This window comes from Gopherus evgoodei, chromosome 4, assembly GCF_007399415.2.
Source record: "Gopherus evgoodei ecotype Sinaloan lineage chromosome 4, rGopEvg1_v1.p, whole genome shotgun sequence".
NCBI lineage: Eukaryota > Metazoa > Chordata > Testudines > Testudinidae > Gopherus > Gopherus evgoodei.
Genome location: NC_044325.1, coordinates 63,808,048 through 63,826,413, shown reverse-complemented (window position 1 = coordinate 63,826,413; position 18,366 = coordinate 63,808,048). Strand labels below are relative to the sequence as shown.

The following is an 18,366-nucleotide window of genomic DNA, read 5'->3' as shown; positions in this document are numbered from 1 at the left end:
CTAAACCAACGGAAGAAGCTCTCTCGTCAGCCTAGGAGTGTCTTCACTAAAGTGCTACAGTGGTGCAGCTGCACCTCTGCAGCTCTGCACGTGTAGACAGGCCCTAATATGCGTTGGTCTCCATTCATTTCCTAATGAACAGGTATCCACATCACAAAGCCCCACTGCATTTTGTACTAATAGGCATCCTTGCTTGAGCAGAAGGAAAGATTCTGGGGCTGAAGACTGAAATCCCCTCTCATTCCCCTTCAGAACAGGGTAAAGGCACCTTGGGAAGGCAATAAGGAAAACTTGCATTGCCACTGCTTCTGCTGTACCTGTTCTGAGCATAGAGGACTTCACCCTGCAGGGCTGTCAGGCCACCACCTTTCACCAACACTAAAGTCACTGAAACTGTAAGCAAGAGAGAAGAAAATCTCGAGGGCAAGCAAGGAGGCTGGTGGATTGAGTTTGCTGATGCCCATGAAGCAGAGTCAGGTTACAAAGACAGGAGGTTGGACTATGCAAAGCAGGCTTTTTTTAAACCACTACAGGTGTAGAACTAAGTTAAGCAATAGTAGCTTGGAGAGACAGAGAGAAGGTGGGACCCACAGCCTAGTGCACAAAGCTCACTGCAGCTGCTGCCCTGCCAGCTCCAAGACACTCCAAGAGATGTAGTTCCAGAGGCAAAGGAGCTGCCACCGTGTGTGGGCTATCGTGGCTGAGCCACACTCATTTTCTGCCTTGCTTTACCCACTGACACTTTCCTGGGACTGCTGCCGAGGGCTTTTTTTTAGTTTTTTGCTGGTTTTGTTTTTGTTTTAAACAGAGATTTGCAGCTTCCCCCACTCCCATCCACCAGACTTTTTTAGAAGGGGGAGCAGAGCTGCTCCCCTTTTTCCTGTTCAAGGCATGCCCCCCCAGGAGCTGCTGGATTATTCACCCGCCCTGCGAAGAAACAGCACCCCGAGAGGCAGTGGCCCACAGCTGGGCATCAAATGTGTCTTGGTAGGTGACGGGGCTGTGGGCAAGACCAGCCTGATCATTAGCTACACAACAAATGGATATCCTGATGAGTACCAGCCCACTGCCCTGGACACCTTCTCAGGTAAGGGGGAATGGGAGTTAAGTGCCTACTGGGGAATCCTGCCTGACAGCAGCATGCTATTGCCTTCTGGGGTTGACGTTCTTCCTTTTTTTCCACTGTCACAATGTCCTTGTCGACACTAGGATTTTTCAGACACATCTTTCCAAAGCATGCAATTCCACTGCTCCAGAGGTAGCAATGGTGGGAGTCCTAGTATAGAGGGGCTACCAGCTACAATCAACATTTTAAGCACCATGTCATCTATCCCTGTTGGAAGCCAATGGAGTCAACATAGTGCTTAAAACCTCAGCAGCAGCCATCAGTTCCCACAGTTAACCATTGCAGGAGCTGAACCGACTGGACTTTTTTTTTTAAAGCTCCCCATGTGTAGACAAGGCTTGAGCGTAAGCTTTGCACAGGAGGCTGTAAAGGGAAACCGGTTTTGCCTCTCACACACAATGAGGGAGGCAACTCTCCTTCTTGGGTAGAGCCTGTGCAAAACTGTAGAAAAGAAGTTTTTTTCTGCTTGAGTCTGTTCCTTCAGGCCTGAAACATTGCAGAGAGACTTAGCTAGGAGTTCATTGCCTTGCCTGCATCTCTCCTCAGGAAAAAGGAGGAGGGGAGAGAGCTGTATGAAACTCTCATGGGGGTTATTATTGATAAACATATTACGTATTACCCATAACTGTGCTAAACTCTGGGTTAAATCCTGAATTCTCTGACATCAGTGGCAAAACTCCCATTGACTTCAATAGGGTCAGAATTTCTTCCTTGATCTTTCTATGGAAAGGTTTTATACTGCCTCCCATCACTGCAGTATCTGAGGGCTTCATGGACATATAATTAGACAAGACTCTGCCCCAAAAATTGTAACCCTGGTCAAGATAGAGATTGAGGGAAAGGGATAGCACTCTCAGGGTATGACTAAGCAGCTCACAGCAGAGAGTCTCAGTGCCGGAGTCTACAGACTCAGGCTTATTACTGTGTTAAAATCAGCTGCCCCAGCTGTGTAGATGTTGCAACACGGGTTCTGAAGCCTACAGAGTGGGGGTGGAATTCAGAATCTTTCCAGCCCAAATGTCTACACAACTGTTTTTAGCATGGCAGCATGAAACCTGCAAACCTGAGTCTGTAGACCTGAGCTCTGAGGCTTGCTGTGTAGATCAGTGGCTCTCAACCTTTCCAGACTACTACTATACCCCTTTCAGGAGTCTGATTTGTCTGGCATACCCCGAGTTTCACCTCACTTATAAACTACTTACTTACAAAATCAGACATAAAAATACAAAAGTGTCACAGCACACAGTTACTGAAAAATTGCTCACTTTCTCATTTTACCATATAGAGCAGTATAAACAAGTCATTGTCTATGAAATCTTAGTATATACTGACTTCGCTAGTGCTTTTTATGTAGCCTGATGTAAAACTAGGCAAAGGTGTAGATGAGCTGATGTACCCCTGGAAGACCTCTGTGTATCCCCACTGTGTGTACTGGTGTAGATGTACCTTCACTGGTGTTCTTGCTGTGCGAGTGTCACTGGTTAGGATTGGGATGCAGGGAGAGAGGTGACCGTATGGGTTCCTAAGGGTTTTATTGCCCTGGTTATGTACCTATTTAAGATTAAAATACTGGGGGAAAGACAGCTCTGTGGAAATGCTTGGAAATTCATGGCGTGGTTCTGTCCCTTTTGTGATGACAGATACAGGGAGAGGGAGACATCCATCTTTGTGTAAAGCTTTGAATTTTATTGCTCTGGTTGTGTAGCCGGTTAGGGCAGAGATACAGGGCAAGAGACAGCTGTGTGGAAATCAATCTCCTCTGATTTCTTGCCCTGGTTCTGGGGAAAGGAGACTGGAACCTGGGGTTTATCCCCCAATGAAAAAAATGAATAATTAACATAATTAAAGAGCACATAAGTAAACACTGTCTGCTAAAGGTTTGCTTTGCATATTAAAAGATATGGGTGTTTGCTGTCTGGAGATAGCTCTGCTAATAGCTGTCTGGAGATAGCTCCTGGAGGGACAGGAGAGTAAATGACGTTCTGGTGATATGTTAACACCCCACTAACTCTTGCCTTCTCCTGGACTTTGAGTTGTCACTTTACTAATGCTGTAGCTTCACACATTCAGCTCTCCAGCTACAAGCTCAGCCTGTCTACAGGGCTAAGAAAATGTCCTTCCTTTTCTCATAGGTCTTGGGTAACATTTTCAAAAGTGCCTAAATCCCATTTTCAAAAGAGACTATGGCATTAAGGATCCTAACTCCCAGTGACTCTGAATAAGGCTTAGGCTCCTGAATAACTAGTTCACTTTTGATATTGGGGCCCCTCAGTCACTTTGGCCAGGTGTACATTCAAAGGTAGGTCAACATAGCTACATTGGTGAGGGCGTGTAAAATCCACACCCCCGACTGATGTAGCTATGCCAAGCCAACCCCCAATGTAGACAGAAAATTGCCTCCTTGGATAAAGCTGCCATTGTTTAGGGAGGTGATGTTGCTACATCAGTGTAAAACCCTCTTCCATTGTAGGCTGTGTCTACATTATGGGGCTATGCCAGTATAGTCTCCGTCATGTAGACATAACCTTAGGCACTTCAGAAAATCTTACCTCCTTGTCTTTATTGCTTGCTTTTTCATCAGTAGTGCAAGCCTTAGTGGAGAATGGCTCAGACATGTTTAACGGTAACTTGCAAAAGATTTCTTTTTTTAAATTGGGTGTGTGCCTTTTTTGCTACTTTATAATGGCTAAATATGAGCTGAAAGGGTTAAAAAAAATTCTGCTTGTTTTCACCTTTAGAAATACCAGAAATGTGTACTGTAAGCTCTCCAGATCCTTAACTGATGGGGGAAGGGACATTGACTTCTTAAGTATGATGTCCTCTGTCCAAAATGCTCATTGGCATTGGCAGTGAATAATTATTAACCAAAAATGAAGAGTTTAAGGAGTCTGACTAAAAATCCATTCCCCTCTCAACAGCTGAGCTTCAAGAACTCTAACTTCTATCATAGAGAACAAGCAGAAACAAAACCTTTAAAAAACATTTCAGGTTTCCTTTATCCATTGTAAAGAAACACAAAAGGGTACCAGAACAATTGTGATTTCTTTGCAGGTCAGCTCAAAACTAAAGATGGGCTCAGTTGGGATCCAGATCTGGGTTTCACATACCGCCAAGGCTGCGGGGTGCTCAGCCCAGAGTTGTTTTTTTGTTCAGATGTCCCTCTAGTTCAGTCATCATTATGAAGAGGTATGGGAGAACTGCTGAGCCCCATTAGCTTTCCCCAGAGAGCTACTGGAAAGAGCCAAACAACATTCTGCTGTTCCAGGTGCAGGGGAATTTTAGAAAAGGGTCTGAGGAGCCATCATTCCCTTGGGTCTCGGAGGAAGTACCACCCGGATAATTGTCTGTTCTTATTCTGCTCCCACAACACTATCATATTCAGTGTCGGGGAGAAGGACAGGGGATTACCATCATTAAAAATGATTATGTGTTATTGTTTTCCTGTATCAGCATCTTCCGAAGGGGCCCATCGCTAGGGAATGATCCAGAAAGGAGGAGGCAGCATTGGTCAAGGGATCTTGCTGCCCTCTGCAATTTGGACATGGCTGTCCTCAGCCACAATCAGTCCCACGCTGAACAGTTACTGTTGGCCTGAGCATCCACAGCTCTCATTGAAGTCAAAGGGAACGGCAGGTGCTTGTCACCTTTGAAAACCAGGCCTTCACTATATTGCTGTTAACTTCAGTAGTCACCTGTTCTGCCTACCTGGAAGATCCAGCCAGTTATAGGAAATAGCAAAAGTGGAGGAATTCCTGCCCTTCCCATTTGAGTACAGATTCGCCTGAACCAGAATCCATCCTCAGAACACCCTTGAACTTTAAGGAAATTCCTCTCTGGATCCAAACTGCACAGTTTAGGGCCATCTTTATAATGGGCCTGAAAGGGAAACCCAGATCCCCCCCAGGCTTTGGGCAAGTGTAGGTTTGGAACTGGATTTGGATCCGAACTGGATCTAATTTGGATCCAGTCCCGGAGCACCCACAGAGTCGGCACCTATGTAGCTAAGTTGATCTAAATTTTAAGCATAGACCGGGGCTCAGATTCCCAGCAGTTCTTTTGATCTGGAACAGGTTACTCTTCCTCCCCTGGGGCTAAGATATAGTAACAACACGGCTCAACTGTTTTCCAGCCACAAGGAAGCAATGGCTTTCACATATGCTGGCAGGAGAGGCAGTGCATTCTGTGTGCCTCTCTCCCTCCTTCTTTGTGTGTGGGTGTCTTAATTTCAGTTCATCCTCTCTCTCTCTCTCTCTCTCTCTCTCTCTCTCTCTTTCAGTTTTATGTCAGTAAACAGAATGATTCTTCACCCCAAGGGCTTTTATGACCCCATTGACACTGAGGTCAGTTGTTTCTGCCACTTCACTCACCAGCTAATAACTTGAAGTATAAGACAAGATTCAGTTTGCTTCTTCAAAATAAAAAAAACCCTCCTCTCCCCATCACACCAGAGCCAATGACACCTCAAAAATACTTCTAGTTGTTGTAAAGTGCTCACCATTGTCACCATAGCACAGGATGTCTCCCTCCCTTCAGCAGACCTGTGCTATTTTCACATTCTATCAAGACTTTAATGCAATTCACAGCCCCTACCCTTTCCTCCAGCCATTCTTTGTGGAGTCTGAAATGCTCAGAGGTCTAACAACTTCGCTCTGAATTTCTGTGGGCAGGAAACAGGGCCTGACTCTGAGACAGCTGGGGCTGAAGACACCGTGTTAAGGCTTCCTGCAATTATGGAATAATGTGGGTGCAAAAATTGCATATATAATTCACCACTGGTGGTAGAAATGGTGGCAACTGTAGTGTAGGCAACACAGTGGTAAAAACACTCGAGCCCATTGGAGTTTGCTAGTGGCAGCAAGGCCTCAGAGTGCAGATAGGCCCTGAAAGGGCTTCCAGAGGAACTAAATCACATTCCTTTTCCTTTAAGCACCTTTGCCTTAAAATAGTGTTTTAAGTTCTTGGCTTTCCACTGCTGGAGCAATACTAAGAGAGCATCTCTGAGAAAGTTTTTCTTGAAATGCCAAATCCCTGCCCTGGATGAGGAGGTGGAGTCCGGGCCAGTCCCAGGGAGGGTGATCTGAGGATATGTCTACACTAGCCAACTCAGGCTCACAGGATTCAGGCTGCGGGGCTGTTTAATTGCAGTGTAGATGTTCAGGCTCAGGCTGGAGCCCAGTCTCTAGGACTCTGTGGGGTGGGAGAGTCCAAGAGCTTGGACTGAAGCATGAGCCCGAAAGTCTACACCACAATTGAACAAGCCCACAGCCCAAGCTCCGAGTCAGCTGGTACCGGCCACCCATGGGTGTTTAATTGCACTATAGACATACCCCATGTAGCCACAGAGTGCAAAAAACTAGGAGTTAGTCCCTGAAGTTCAAGATGCTATGTATCCCTAACTGATCTTTTGGGGATGTGGGAGCAGATTGTCAAATTATTGCTAGGGCACTCTTTGACTAAAAAGCCAGCCCAACCAAAGGCCTTTGTGTAGTAATGCCCTGGAAAGATTCCCTCAAGGTGTTGGAGCAACCAAAGAGACTATCCCCAGGAAAGCTGGTGCAGGTTTCCTGAAGTGCTTACTAGGGCAGGGCTTTGGGTGTTTTAGTGAGAGCTGGCTGGGTAGATAGCCAGACAGGGTGGACACATGCAATAAAACTGAGAGTCACTTTAACACTGAGTCAGGGCATTAATTCAAAGAGCTCCCCAGGGACACAAAACAGGGTTGGAGAGAGAAACGTGCGTGTGTGTGCGCATCTGTCTGCCTCAAAGGCAGCAAGTCTGTACTCATCCTTTCTCTCTCTGTGTTGCAGTGCAGGTTCTGGTAGATGGAGCCCCGGTTCGGATCCAGCTCTGGGACACAGCTGGACAGGTGAGACCAGTCAAAAGAGAACCAGGAGTTTTGGTTCTAACTAGTCTGTGGAACAGGTGCTATTAGCAGGGTTTGTGGGGAGGACAGCGTACAGCTGGGAAAGAGGGACACACAGTAATGACACTAATGAAACAGAATGTGACAAGGACTCTTGTCATTCTGGAGGGCTGAGTTTCAGGGATGTGGAAGTGGAAGGAAGAGGACATGGTGCCCTGACTCTGAGATGCTGCTAGCGTATTCATCGTGTGAAGGAGTCACACCAGTATCACACTGTTGGAGTTCAGTTCAATGATCTTCTCTCTCATTTTTCTCCTGCAGGAGGACTTTGATTGCCTCCGATCACTTTGTTACACTGACACTGATGTCTTCCTTGTCTGCTTCAGTGTGGTGAACCCCAGCTCCTTCCAAAACATTACTGAGAAATGGATCCCTGAGATACGGACTCACAACCCCCAGGCGCCAGTGCTCCTGGTGGGGACGCAGGCTGACCTGCGGGATGATGTCAATGTCCTCATCAACCTGGACCGCTACCATGGGAGGCCTGTGCCCAAGCTTCAGGCTGAAGGTCTGGCAGAGAAAATCCGGGCACAGACTTACATGGAGTGCTCAGCACTGACCCAAAAGAACCTGAAAGAAGTCTTTGACACAGCCATTGTCAGTGCAGTGGAGCACAAAGCCCGGCAGGAAAAGAAGATGACAGCCAAAGGGATCAAAACCCTCTCCAAGTGCCGTTGGAAGAAGTTCTTCTGCTTTGTCTGAAGCTGGTTTGGAAAACCATCTCATGCCAGTGCTGATCCCACGCCTTCTTGGAAAGCCATGTGACTGCACCTATGGCTTCAGTGAGGAGGGTGCTGTGAGCTGTTGAGGCTTGGAGTCCTGGCACTTGCTGGGTTATGGTCACAGGCCTGGGAGACATGAAATGGACTTCAATTGCACCAGGTTACCAAATGGTCCTCTAGCTTTAAGCATCTGGTAGACATGCCTGTGGTGTCCCAGCACAATGGGAGCCTTTAATACACCCAGACTTGGTCCTAAAGAACAAGCAGGTTCACTATGCCCGATATGACCAGTTTCATTTCTGAAACCCAACTAAAACTTCCAAAATGCTGTCCTAGCATAATCCAACTCTGGTGTAAACCTTAAGATGGATTCTGGAGAGCTGGCTTTATTTTGTCTGTTCTAAAGTCTTGGTTGAGAAGAGGGAGGGGATGTTTAAAGGAGACTACCATGTTGTTGATAGGGGCTGGTCAGTTTAAAAAAGTAGGACTTAGATGCTTCCCCTCTAGTTCTGATCGCTAAAATGGGAGAGAGGGGAACGATGTCATCAAGATGTGATAGAGCTGTGCTCTTGGATTTGTAAAGATACCTTACCATGTGGGAAAGGGCTTACCCATAAGGCCTACCCTGGAAAGAGACCAGTGGCTGTATGAGGGAAATCACACTACAAGCGGCAGTCATCCTTGAAACAAAACATTCCCTGAAGAGGGCTCCATGGTACAGAGGGTTACTGTGCTACAGCCATATGCTCAGAAGTGATCACTCCTTTTAGGTGCCTACCTTGAGACACCTTTGTGCCTGATGTTCAGAGGTGGTAAGGAGTGGGACTGCTGGGCCTCAGCATCTCTGGACATCAGGCACAAAGACAACGTTGTGATAGTGAGGGGTTTATAATGCAACAGGGAAGTGCAGTGGTGTTGAGGGAGAGAAGGAAAAGCATGTAATGGAAGGAAGAGAGAGATATGGAGTGAAGCCAAGAAGGAAGGAGAGAAGGGAAGGAGAGAAAGGAAGGAAAGGGTAAAGAGAAGGGAAGAGAGGAAAGAGGGGAAGGGGAAAGGAAGGGGAAGGAAGAAAAGTTATTCCACTATCATGCTTGTAGGATTTGGCTCACGATGAAAACTCAAGTGAGCTTGCTTTCTAAAATGTTTTTGTCCCTCGGTTTCAAAATTCAGGAGAAAGTAGTGGGGGGACAGGATGGACAGTTCCTCTTGTTCAAATAAAACTATCAGTTTTGGTGCTGTACGGCAGAACAGGAGAGAATTGAGTTCCCCTTGTATTGTTCAAACCTTGAGTCTGCAAATTGATAATTGAGGGCCCAGGGCTCTCCTTTCTGTTCTCAGGAGTTACAGCTTGATCCACTGAGGCCTGAAGCAAAGGAAACCCTTAAAGATCCTGCCATAGGAAGACACACACTCTGTCTGCTCCATGCTCGCCCAGCGAAGAAGCCCACTTTGTCTGTGAGTCTGTTCCCTATGACCCTGAGACCGGGGTCAGTTTCCCAGTGTGATTACTCACCCCTTATTACTCAGCTTATCTCCATTTCTAAAAAAATTTCCACAGAGACATTTCAGGGTAGTTTACAGGGTAGAGAAAATCACAGGCCTTTCATGCAATGCTCTGGAGAGTCAGGGGTTGCTCTGCACCTGGCAGTCAATCATCCTTTTGGACATTCTCTCTGAAATAATGTCAGACCAGGGGATATATTTGGGGGTTGTTTTTACACATGGACACACACCCCTTGCCTAGTGTGACTATAAAAACCATAGCATTTCACACGGGTGGCCAGAATGTGACCCATTGTCCCAATGCCACTCAGATGACAGCCACCTTCATCTTTAACACAGAGGTGCAGTCCACTAAGAGTAGAAGCCCAAGCATGCAGTACAGCCAGGTCACTTGGCTCAAGATGGAGCATTGCATGTAGAGACTTCTAGTCTCCACTAGCTGCATCCCTGTATTAAAGCTGTTCATGGCTCCAGTTGTTCCCTTTTGTGCAAACTGGGTGTGGCCCTTCTGAAATGTCACTGAGTTCAGCTGGATCCAGTCATGCAGGGCCAAACTGTGGAGAACGCAGACCAGTAATTAGAATTGAAGAGAGTTATTTTGCCATTATACAACTATGCAGGGCACTGTCAGCTGAATATCACTTTCAGTCATAGATGTATCACTGCATTTCTTTCCTAGCTGTGTAGGACAGCTCTTCTGTGTAACTAATTCTGTTTGCAGGTTGGGTCTTTGTGCATTTCCATAATGTAAGAACAAACCCTGAGACAGGGCTGATAAAGAGAATACCCCCTGAGCCTGAGGAGGGGTGAAAGCACCTGCAGAAGCTCATTGGGAGTGTTGGGCTTCCCTGGTTCCCCAGTGCAGAGTGAGTGCTGTGGAGAGAGCAGGCATTCCCCTTCAGTAGCTCTGAACGGACAATGGGGTTGTTTTGTCCCAGGAAAGAAGCTGCACTCAGAGCTGCTTTCGTCCACTGTTCAGTGTGTCAAATGTTTGTTCAAATAAAATGGTCTTATTTGAGAGTGACTGAAGTCTGTGTTCATAATTTCACTGGTGGCAAGAAGCCTGAGGCCTTCTATGGGTAATGGGATTGTTCTACTGGATAGCCACTCTCAGAATGGAGCTATGTGCCCTTGCGAGGGGGTGTCCACACCACACAGAAAGGGGGTAAAGGTGGCCATGTAGGCCTGTTAACTCCATAGGCTGCACCTGGAGGAAGAAGAGCCAGGGAGCAGGCAGATTCAGCCGGGCAGGAATAGGTGGGGCCTGTAAAGCCAGGAAGCTGGCACTAGCTGGGCTGCTGGTGGGAAAAGGTAGTCACTCGGGGGGGGGGGGGGAGAGAGAGAAAAGGAAAAAAAAAAAAAAAAAGGGGGGGGGGGGGTTGGTGCTGGTATTCTTACGGAAACCAAGAGTAACAGGAAGCATCCCAGGAAAGGAATAGTGAGGGCTGAAAAAGTGAAGCCCAGAACTGCTGGGTTGAGGGTCCCTGGACTGGAACCTGGAGTAGAGGACAGGGCCAGGTTCTCCTACCAGCTGCTGAAGTAATGGTACGTGAGACAGTGAATGGGAAGATTGTGTAGGATAGCAGAAGGAAAGACTCTGATATACCCTGAAATGGGAAAACACATAGGGTGACCTGACAGCAGGGCTAAGTCACAAGGAGGCTGCAGCAGCTTGTGTAGTGAGAGAGGAGCTGTAGATCCTGAGAGAGAGGTGGCGGATCCCATGTGACCATGGGAATAGATGTTGAAGTACTCCTCAGCATGACCAGGAGGAGGTGCCAGACCAGGAGTGAGTGAAACACTCTCTTGCACCCTTTTTCTGCCCTCTGTCCCCTAGCCCAATTTTTGTTGGCATTGCTACTTATCCCTTCCTCAGTCCCAGTCCAATTCACTTCTTTAACTTCATCTCAGCTGCCAGTAGATTAGTTCTGGATGGGGAAACTCCCAAGAGCTGCCAGTCACCTGAGTTTCTTCCCTCAAAGGCCAGTCCTGGTGACTGCTCCTCTGGGTAAGAAGAGCTGATAGTGACACACAAGAGGCAAGCTAGTCTCATCAGCCATGACTCAGCAGCAGCTCCTTAAAAATGCTGCCTTTGTAGCACTCTCAACACAGGGGGCAATGCCCATCTCATGCTTAGATCCTCTCATGGTAACAGTGTGTTGCTCTGGCATCAAGCTAGCCTCATTCCTGTTAGCTCAGTTAGTATTTAAATGCTGGCTGAGTGGTCTGCAATGGCCAAGGCAGAAAGGAGGATGTAGTCTCTGTCCCAAGGATCTTAGTTTATAGAACCACAGTCATTTTAACCATTCCAATAAAAACCTTGGGGCCTCACAACCACTCTCAGGGTGGGGGAGGGACAGAATCCAGCAGAAGGGTTGGGGAGTAAGCGGGGAAGAAACAAACTGGAAGATGGAGGCTGCTAAAAAGCTGAATCGGAGAGAAGAGGATTCCTGCTGAAAGGTCATAATCTGAGAGCCTTTCTTCCAAGCATGGGAGGCAGGCTCATTCACTGATGGCAATCTGCCACTTGTTGGACCTGCTTGAGTTAGAATGTGTGAGGATTGGGGGGGTTTAAACACCCTTTGCACAACACACAGTACAGCAACCTATGGGGTCAGCGCTTGGCTTTGCTATTTCCCACAAGACTGCCCCATCTTCCAATAATGATTAAGACATGCAGAGATCCTGGAGAGATCTGTGACTGGAAGTAACAGTGAAGTGTGAATGAGCTCATGGAGAGATTCATTACAAAGCACCTCATCTGTCATGTGCACAGCAAGTGTGCTAAAACTCAAGGAAATGTCAACAATGAAGGATCCTGAACTAACAGGGGGAAGGTTGTTTTTTATTGCATGCAGTGTTGTGTCAATACTTTGCAGGAGACCAGTGCCATCTGCCCCTTAACTATACGGAGCAAGCTCATTCTCTGTGCCTTGAAGCCTTACCCACACAGACCCTGTCTATGCTTCATAATTAAGGCCCTACCAAAATCATGGCCATGAAAAATGAGTCACGGACCATGAAATCTGGTCTTTTGTGTGCTTTTACCCTATACTATACAGATTTCACAGGGGAGACCAGCGTTTCTCAAATTAGGGCTCCTGACCCAAAAGGGAGTTGCAGGGGGGTCACAAGGCTATTTTAGGGCATTGAGATATTGACACCCTTATTTCTGCACTGCCTTCAGAGCTGAGTGGCCAGGTCTGAATGCAGGGCCCTGCCAGTAGCAGCGCAGAAGTGAGTGGCAATACCATACCTTGTCACGCTTACTTTTGCACTGCAGCCTTCAGAGCTGGACAGGCAGAGACTGGCAGCTGCTGACTGAGGGCCCAGCTTGGCAGGTAGCAGCACAGAAGTAAGGATGGAATGGTATGTTATTGCCACCCTTACTTCTGTGCTGCTGCTGGCGGTGACTCTGCCTTCAGAGTAGGGCTCCCGGCCAGCAGCCACCACTGTCCAGCTGCCCAGCTCTGAAGATAGCGCTGCTGCCAGCAGCAGTGCAGAAGTAAAAATAGCAGTACTGAAACCCCCCTATAATAACCTTGTGACCCCCCCCATAACTCCTTTTTGGGTCAGACCCCTACACTTACAACACTGTGAAATTCAGATTTAAATAACTGAAATCATGAAATTTACAATTTTAAAAATCCAATGACTATGAAATTGGTAGGGCCCTATTCATAGTGACAGACTCAATTCCAACCCCCCAGCCCTTTGGCTCTGGCACAGTTAAAGCTCCTGTATTACAGCTGTACTCAGAGTTTAACTGTGTCTCTAGATCATTCTAACAACTTGGATGCAGTTACAACACCCTTAGCCTATGGGTGGAATGATGAGAGAAGTTACTGTTGCTCAGGTTTGAATACAAATCACCCTCTCCAGGTTGGGTTTTATTGCAGAAGTTCTAGCCTGACCCCAGATTGATACTAGCTGGGCATAGTCCTCCAGCTGCATTCTTTTAATGCAGCTTAAGGCCAGAAGGGATCAGCATGATTCTCTAGTGTGACCTCCTGCGTAATCTCTTTTTTATATGAAGAAGACTCAAGAAAAAGGGTACAAACTATATTGTGTAGCTCCTGTTTCCCCACAGTGGATTCTGCTCAGCACAGTCTATGTGGCCCTGCCTATACTCAGCATATTTTTCAAGATTTTTTTCCTCCTCCAGTGCTAACATCTCATCAACTCTGGTGGTATGAGCAATGTTGGGAGTATTAGAGGCTGCCACTTGCAGATGGTACCAAATTGTGTAATCCAGCTCAGAGCAGGTGTTTAAGTCCCTGGCAGCAGCCCCCAGTTCGTGTACACTAGAACTAGCTCTGGTGGAGCTGAACTGTGCTTTCTCAATGGTGGGAAATTTTCCCTAGTGTAGAAAGGGCCCTTTTGTCTCTCTCCTCTCAAAGTAACACACCCTAATAGGCTTAGCGGTGCCTAATTAGCTCCTAGCTGGCAGGGCTTCTGTGAGCCACCTGTGAACCCTGGCTGGAAATTACCACCCAAATTACTAAGCATTGTCTGTCTCAGCGCAGCTGCCTCCTATAGCCTGGTGTGGCAAGGCCTTGGGGTCTCCTCCAACAGAACTGGACACCCTGTTACAGTGTAAAGAGGACCTAAACCTATGTAAAACAATTGTGTTTGAAACCTATCTGGCAGAGCCAGTGCTAGGCATATGCAAACTAAGCAATTGCTTGGGGGCCTTCTATTAATTATAAGTATGTGTGTTGGGGGGAGGGCAAAAATATTCCTGCTTAGGGTCCCAGTGGGCTAGCCCTGGTACTGCTAGCAGGGAATTACAAAGTTGTGGTGGGACCAGTAACAGCAGACTTTGTAATGCAGCTGAGACAACTGGGGTCAAAACTGTATTAATCATTACAACCTTGCTTAAATGCAGCTGTTACCCACAGGGTTCATGGAGTGGTTTCCGTGACATGGCTAGTTATTTCCTGACCTCTCTTTACAATGATATAATTCTGTCAAAACACCATGGCTATGTCTACACTACAGACCTTACAGCGGCACAGCTGTAATTTCTCATGTGTAGCCGCTCTGTGCTGACAGTAAAGAACTTTCCCGCCACATAATTAAACCACCCCCAACAAGCAGCAGTATAGCTATGACTGGAGGAAAGTGTCTCCCGCCAAAGTAGCACTGTCCACACCAGCACTTTTGTCAATGAAACTCACTGGTCAGGGTTGTGGGTTTTTTCCACATTCTAACCGATATAAGTGCTAGTGTAGACAAAGCCTATGCTATAGACTATGGGGCTATGTATTATAGAGTGACTAGTATAGTTTTATAACATAGTTACAAGGATGAAATCCCTGGTCAGACAACCTGCGCTCGAATGCTATTAGCAATATCTTATTTAAGGATATGGCTACACTTGAAACTTCAAAGTGCTGCTGCAGCAGCGCTGCCACGGCAGCGCTTTGAAGTGCGAGTGTGGTCGCAGCGCCAGCGCTGGGAGAGAGCTCTCCCAGCGCTGCACGTAAACCACATCCCTTACGGGTGTAGCTTGCAGCACTGGGAGCCGCGCTCCCAGCGCTGCGGCACTGTTTACACTGAGGCTTTACAGCGCTGTATCTTGCAGCGCTCAGGGGTGTGTTTTTTTCACACCCCTGAGCGTGAAAGTTGCAGCGCTGTAAAGCGCCAGTGTAGCCATGGCTTAAGATACAGACTGTAGCATGGCTCTGACCCCATAGCAAGAAGCAAATTGCTGCCCCATCCTGTATCTGGGAACTTCTGAAACCTGCTGACTCATGTGCACTAATGGCCAGCCCTGGGCTCTCTGTATTTGACAAGAGTTCCCACGATATAAATATGGTGTTGTACTAGTGAAGACCTATTGCACAAGAAAGGGGAGATGATTCAGCCTCTCCCTTAGACAGGTTCCTTCTGCTGCCACATCATGTGATGTCAGTTCCCAGGATGACATGTTGCCCTTTCTTTTCGGACGTCTGCTCTGCTCGGTGTCCAAACAGGCCTAACTTGTTCTGGAAGGGCAGGGTGAGATATGGGCCCTCTCCTCCTTTCCCCCACCACTGCCCCAGGGCTGTGTTGTGCTCTGAAATACATGGGTTTCTTCTCATACAGAAATGCATCAGGTGCGGGAAATTTGGCTCAGAAACAAGTTTCACCACAAGTCACCGAGCCAGGGTTTTCTTTCCCATGAGATAATCCTGGGCAGGGCAGACAATCTATTAAAATTAAAATACAATGAAAATAAACGGCTTCCCAGGGGTTAGCATAAATCTCCCTTTCTTGTTTTCTCAGGAAGCTGGCCAGGGTTTTGTGAAACCCGCTCCAGGTTTGTGGCACAGAGGGTAACCCTGTGGTCTCGGGAGCTGCTCAGCATCTGTGCCAGCTCTCTACTCACCATGGGGGGAAGGGGAGGAGGTGTCTGCTGCACTCCTCCCACTGTGTGTCAGCAGCATGAGCCATCCTGTAAGAAACCCTGTGGCTGCCAAAGGAATCAGACTCAATGCCTGCAGTGGGAAGAGTGAGAAATCATCCTTTTGATGGAGGGATCTCCCAAGGTCAATGCTGGATTGAGAATAAACAGGACTCTGATGAGCCAATAGAGCAGGGCCTCAAACCTGTCCATTTATCTGAAAACTTCAGTACTGAAGACAAGGGGTAACTCCTCCTTCAGCATTAGTCTCTGCTGTGCCCAGTCTGGGATATGTGGGGCCCAGCTCTGTTCAATCCACCTCACACAGCTTCTGCTTAGATGTACACTATTTGCACTCTGCGCTATAACCTATTTATAGTCCATTGGTTCGGACATGCTCTGAATTCAGTGGCTTTGATTTTGCTCTTGCTTTCACTGAGTGATGTCATTGGAATGACACCCTTGCAGATCAAGAATAAATGAGAGCAGAGACAGGTCTAGTAGAAAGAACTAAAAATATAAAGCCCAGGTGGGTGAGTTAATGTCTTTTATTAGACCAACTTCTGTTGGTGAAAGAGACAAATGTTTGTGCTCTTCTAAGCTCTGCGGGAAGAGAGTCAGGTTGGTCCAATAAAAGATATTATCTCACCCACTTTGTCTCTCTCATCACTCAGGACCAACGTGACTACAACAATGCCGCAAACAGTAGTAAATGCAGGTTTATTTTCTGTCCCATGTTACAACTCTCCTGAACATGGTTCTATTACATTATTACTTGGTCCTGCCTTGAGTGCAGGGGCCTGGACTAGATGACCTACTGAGGTCTTTTCCAGTCCTACCCTTCTATGATTATATGCTACTGAGGGCAGAATTTGACCCACACTGTCTAACTGCTCTCTTTTGCCCTTGTCATCTTACATCAAGTACAGCTATAGAGGAGCCTGATATAGACATTTTGTTTCTTTTTGTCAAAGATTTCACAGCATTACTCCCAATGGTCCACTCACCGCTGGTGGCAGAGCACTAGTGTAGACAGGACTCCAAGCAGCCACTGTCATTTTAAGCACTGTATTGTCTAATCTTGCTCAAAGCAGGTCTATACAACACAGGGGCCACTGGCACCTTAGTCTAAATGGAGGCCTCCATGATAGCACTCCAGGCACTGAACTGCTGGTGGCAATAGTGTGAAATCTTAGACATAAGAATAGTATAGACAAGGTCACTGCGTGGGGAAAGGCCAAGATTTTATTCCCCTAGGACAGGGTGGGACTTCCAGGGCTGGATTCCGGTGGCCCAATTGCCTGAGAATTCCAGACAGCATGAAGCTGGAGATTGAATTCCCCTCTCATCCCAGGAGAAAAGTCAGCCCTGAAGTGCTGTGCAGGGCCTGTGTGTGGAAGCCAGGTTTTCATGAATAGCGAGACTGGGTTCCTCTCTGAAGAGGGTGATCCCTGGAAAGCCTGGTGGGAACATTTCTCTATACCTTTGGAAGAAGAAGTCTTTGAATGAAGACAAAATTGCAGAGCACACAATAGTCCCCGCTAAGAGCAGTTAACAGTGACAGGGAAGTTGTTGCCTTCTGTGCCTCTGCACCCAGAAGCTGCAGGTGGCTGTAAAATTGTGGGTCTATGGTCCTTTGCAGGAACTGCATGAGATGGTGAAGATATGTCCCAGCAGTACTGCAGGAGCTTTGAGAGGCTGTAGAAGTAAGAGTTTACATAGGATTCCAAGAACTGCACATTCATCTTCCCCTCAAGTCAGCCAGTAATGCCTTGGGCGGTACTGACATGTTGCATGCCTAAATCATCATTTTCATGGGAACAGATTCATGAGACAGGGAGAGAAAGAGGAAGGGAGGCTCTCCCAGCACTTCAGTCTTTGTCAGCACTCACAGTATGGATTTCACAAGATAACCAAAAGCCTTTAATAACCACAGTGGATCTACGCTTTGAAACCCTGCCAAATCCTTGCCAAGAAACAAGAGCAACCAAAAGACAGAATCCCAGGCCAGTGCCAGACCCACAGGTTATTTAGATACTCAGCTGCTTTCAGTAAACAAGTTTGAGCGAGGAGTCTAAAGATTCAGGTATTAATTGATTGTAACTCTTCATGGTAAGTTTTCAGCTGATAACTGTGTTGTACAATGCCCCCCAGGAGGCTAACAATTTAAATAAAAGAAATGAAAGAAGTCATATACCTTGGACTTTTATCTAGGGACCCATGTATAATCTCAAAGCAGAGCACATGTGAGGGTATTTTATTCTACGATCCCTTCCATCAGATGGAGATTGGGTGTTCTTGGTTGGTTGGTTTTTTTGTTTGTTTGTTTGTTTTTGCAAGGTGTCCAGACTCACAATATAATAAACTATTACATTTAAGTGCCTTACTTCAGAAGGATCCCAAACTGAACACATGTGGATCACCTGCTCGCCTATAAAAAGCAACTATCTCTGGTATGGAACGTGGCAGCCTAGAACATTAGTTCTCTACTACGAGGTTGCAAACGCTAAGGAAGTTGCTGCAGTCATGCAGAATCACCCCAGGAGTAAGCACCAAAGGTATGTCACCCTAAATTTTAAGTGTAGGTCAGACGTCAGCTTTCATTTAAAACAGAAAGTAAGGGGATATGTACACTTAAAACGCTACAGCATCAGCACCACTATCATTCTTCAGTGTAGATGCTACCTACGATGACAGGAGGGAT

At 46.9% G+C, this 18,366-nt stretch overlaps 1 protein-coding gene across 3 annotated transcripts; it reads left to right on the top strand.

Annotated features, from left to right (window-relative positions):
- Positions 1-577: 577 nt before the first annotated feature.
- On the top strand, positions 578-10,247 carry RHOV (ras homolog family member V). 3 transcript variants are annotated; one of them, XR_003999997.1, is made up of 4 exons: positions 578-1,087; positions 6,934-6,992; positions 7,311-7,931; positions 9,110-10,247. XR_003999997.1 is itself a non-coding variant. In XM_030559493.1 (3 exons), exons 1-3 carry the CDS (start codon positions 892-894, stop codon positions 7,749-7,751), a joined length of 696 nt encoding a protein of 231 aa, XP_030415353.1. In that variant the 5' UTR covers positions 578-891; the 3' UTR covers positions 7,752-8,760. The 3 variants fall into 3 exon arrangements, 2 of the variants coding, with proteins under 2 accessions (XP_030415353.1, XP_030415354.1); XM_030559493.1 differs by lacking the exon at positions 9,110-10,247 and having other exon boundaries at positions 7,311-8,760; XM_030559494.1 differs by lacking the exon at positions 9,110-10,247 and having other exon boundaries at positions 960-1,087; positions 6,939-6,992; positions 7,311-8,760.
- The last annotated feature ends 8,119 nt before the right edge of the window (positions 10,248-18,366 follow it).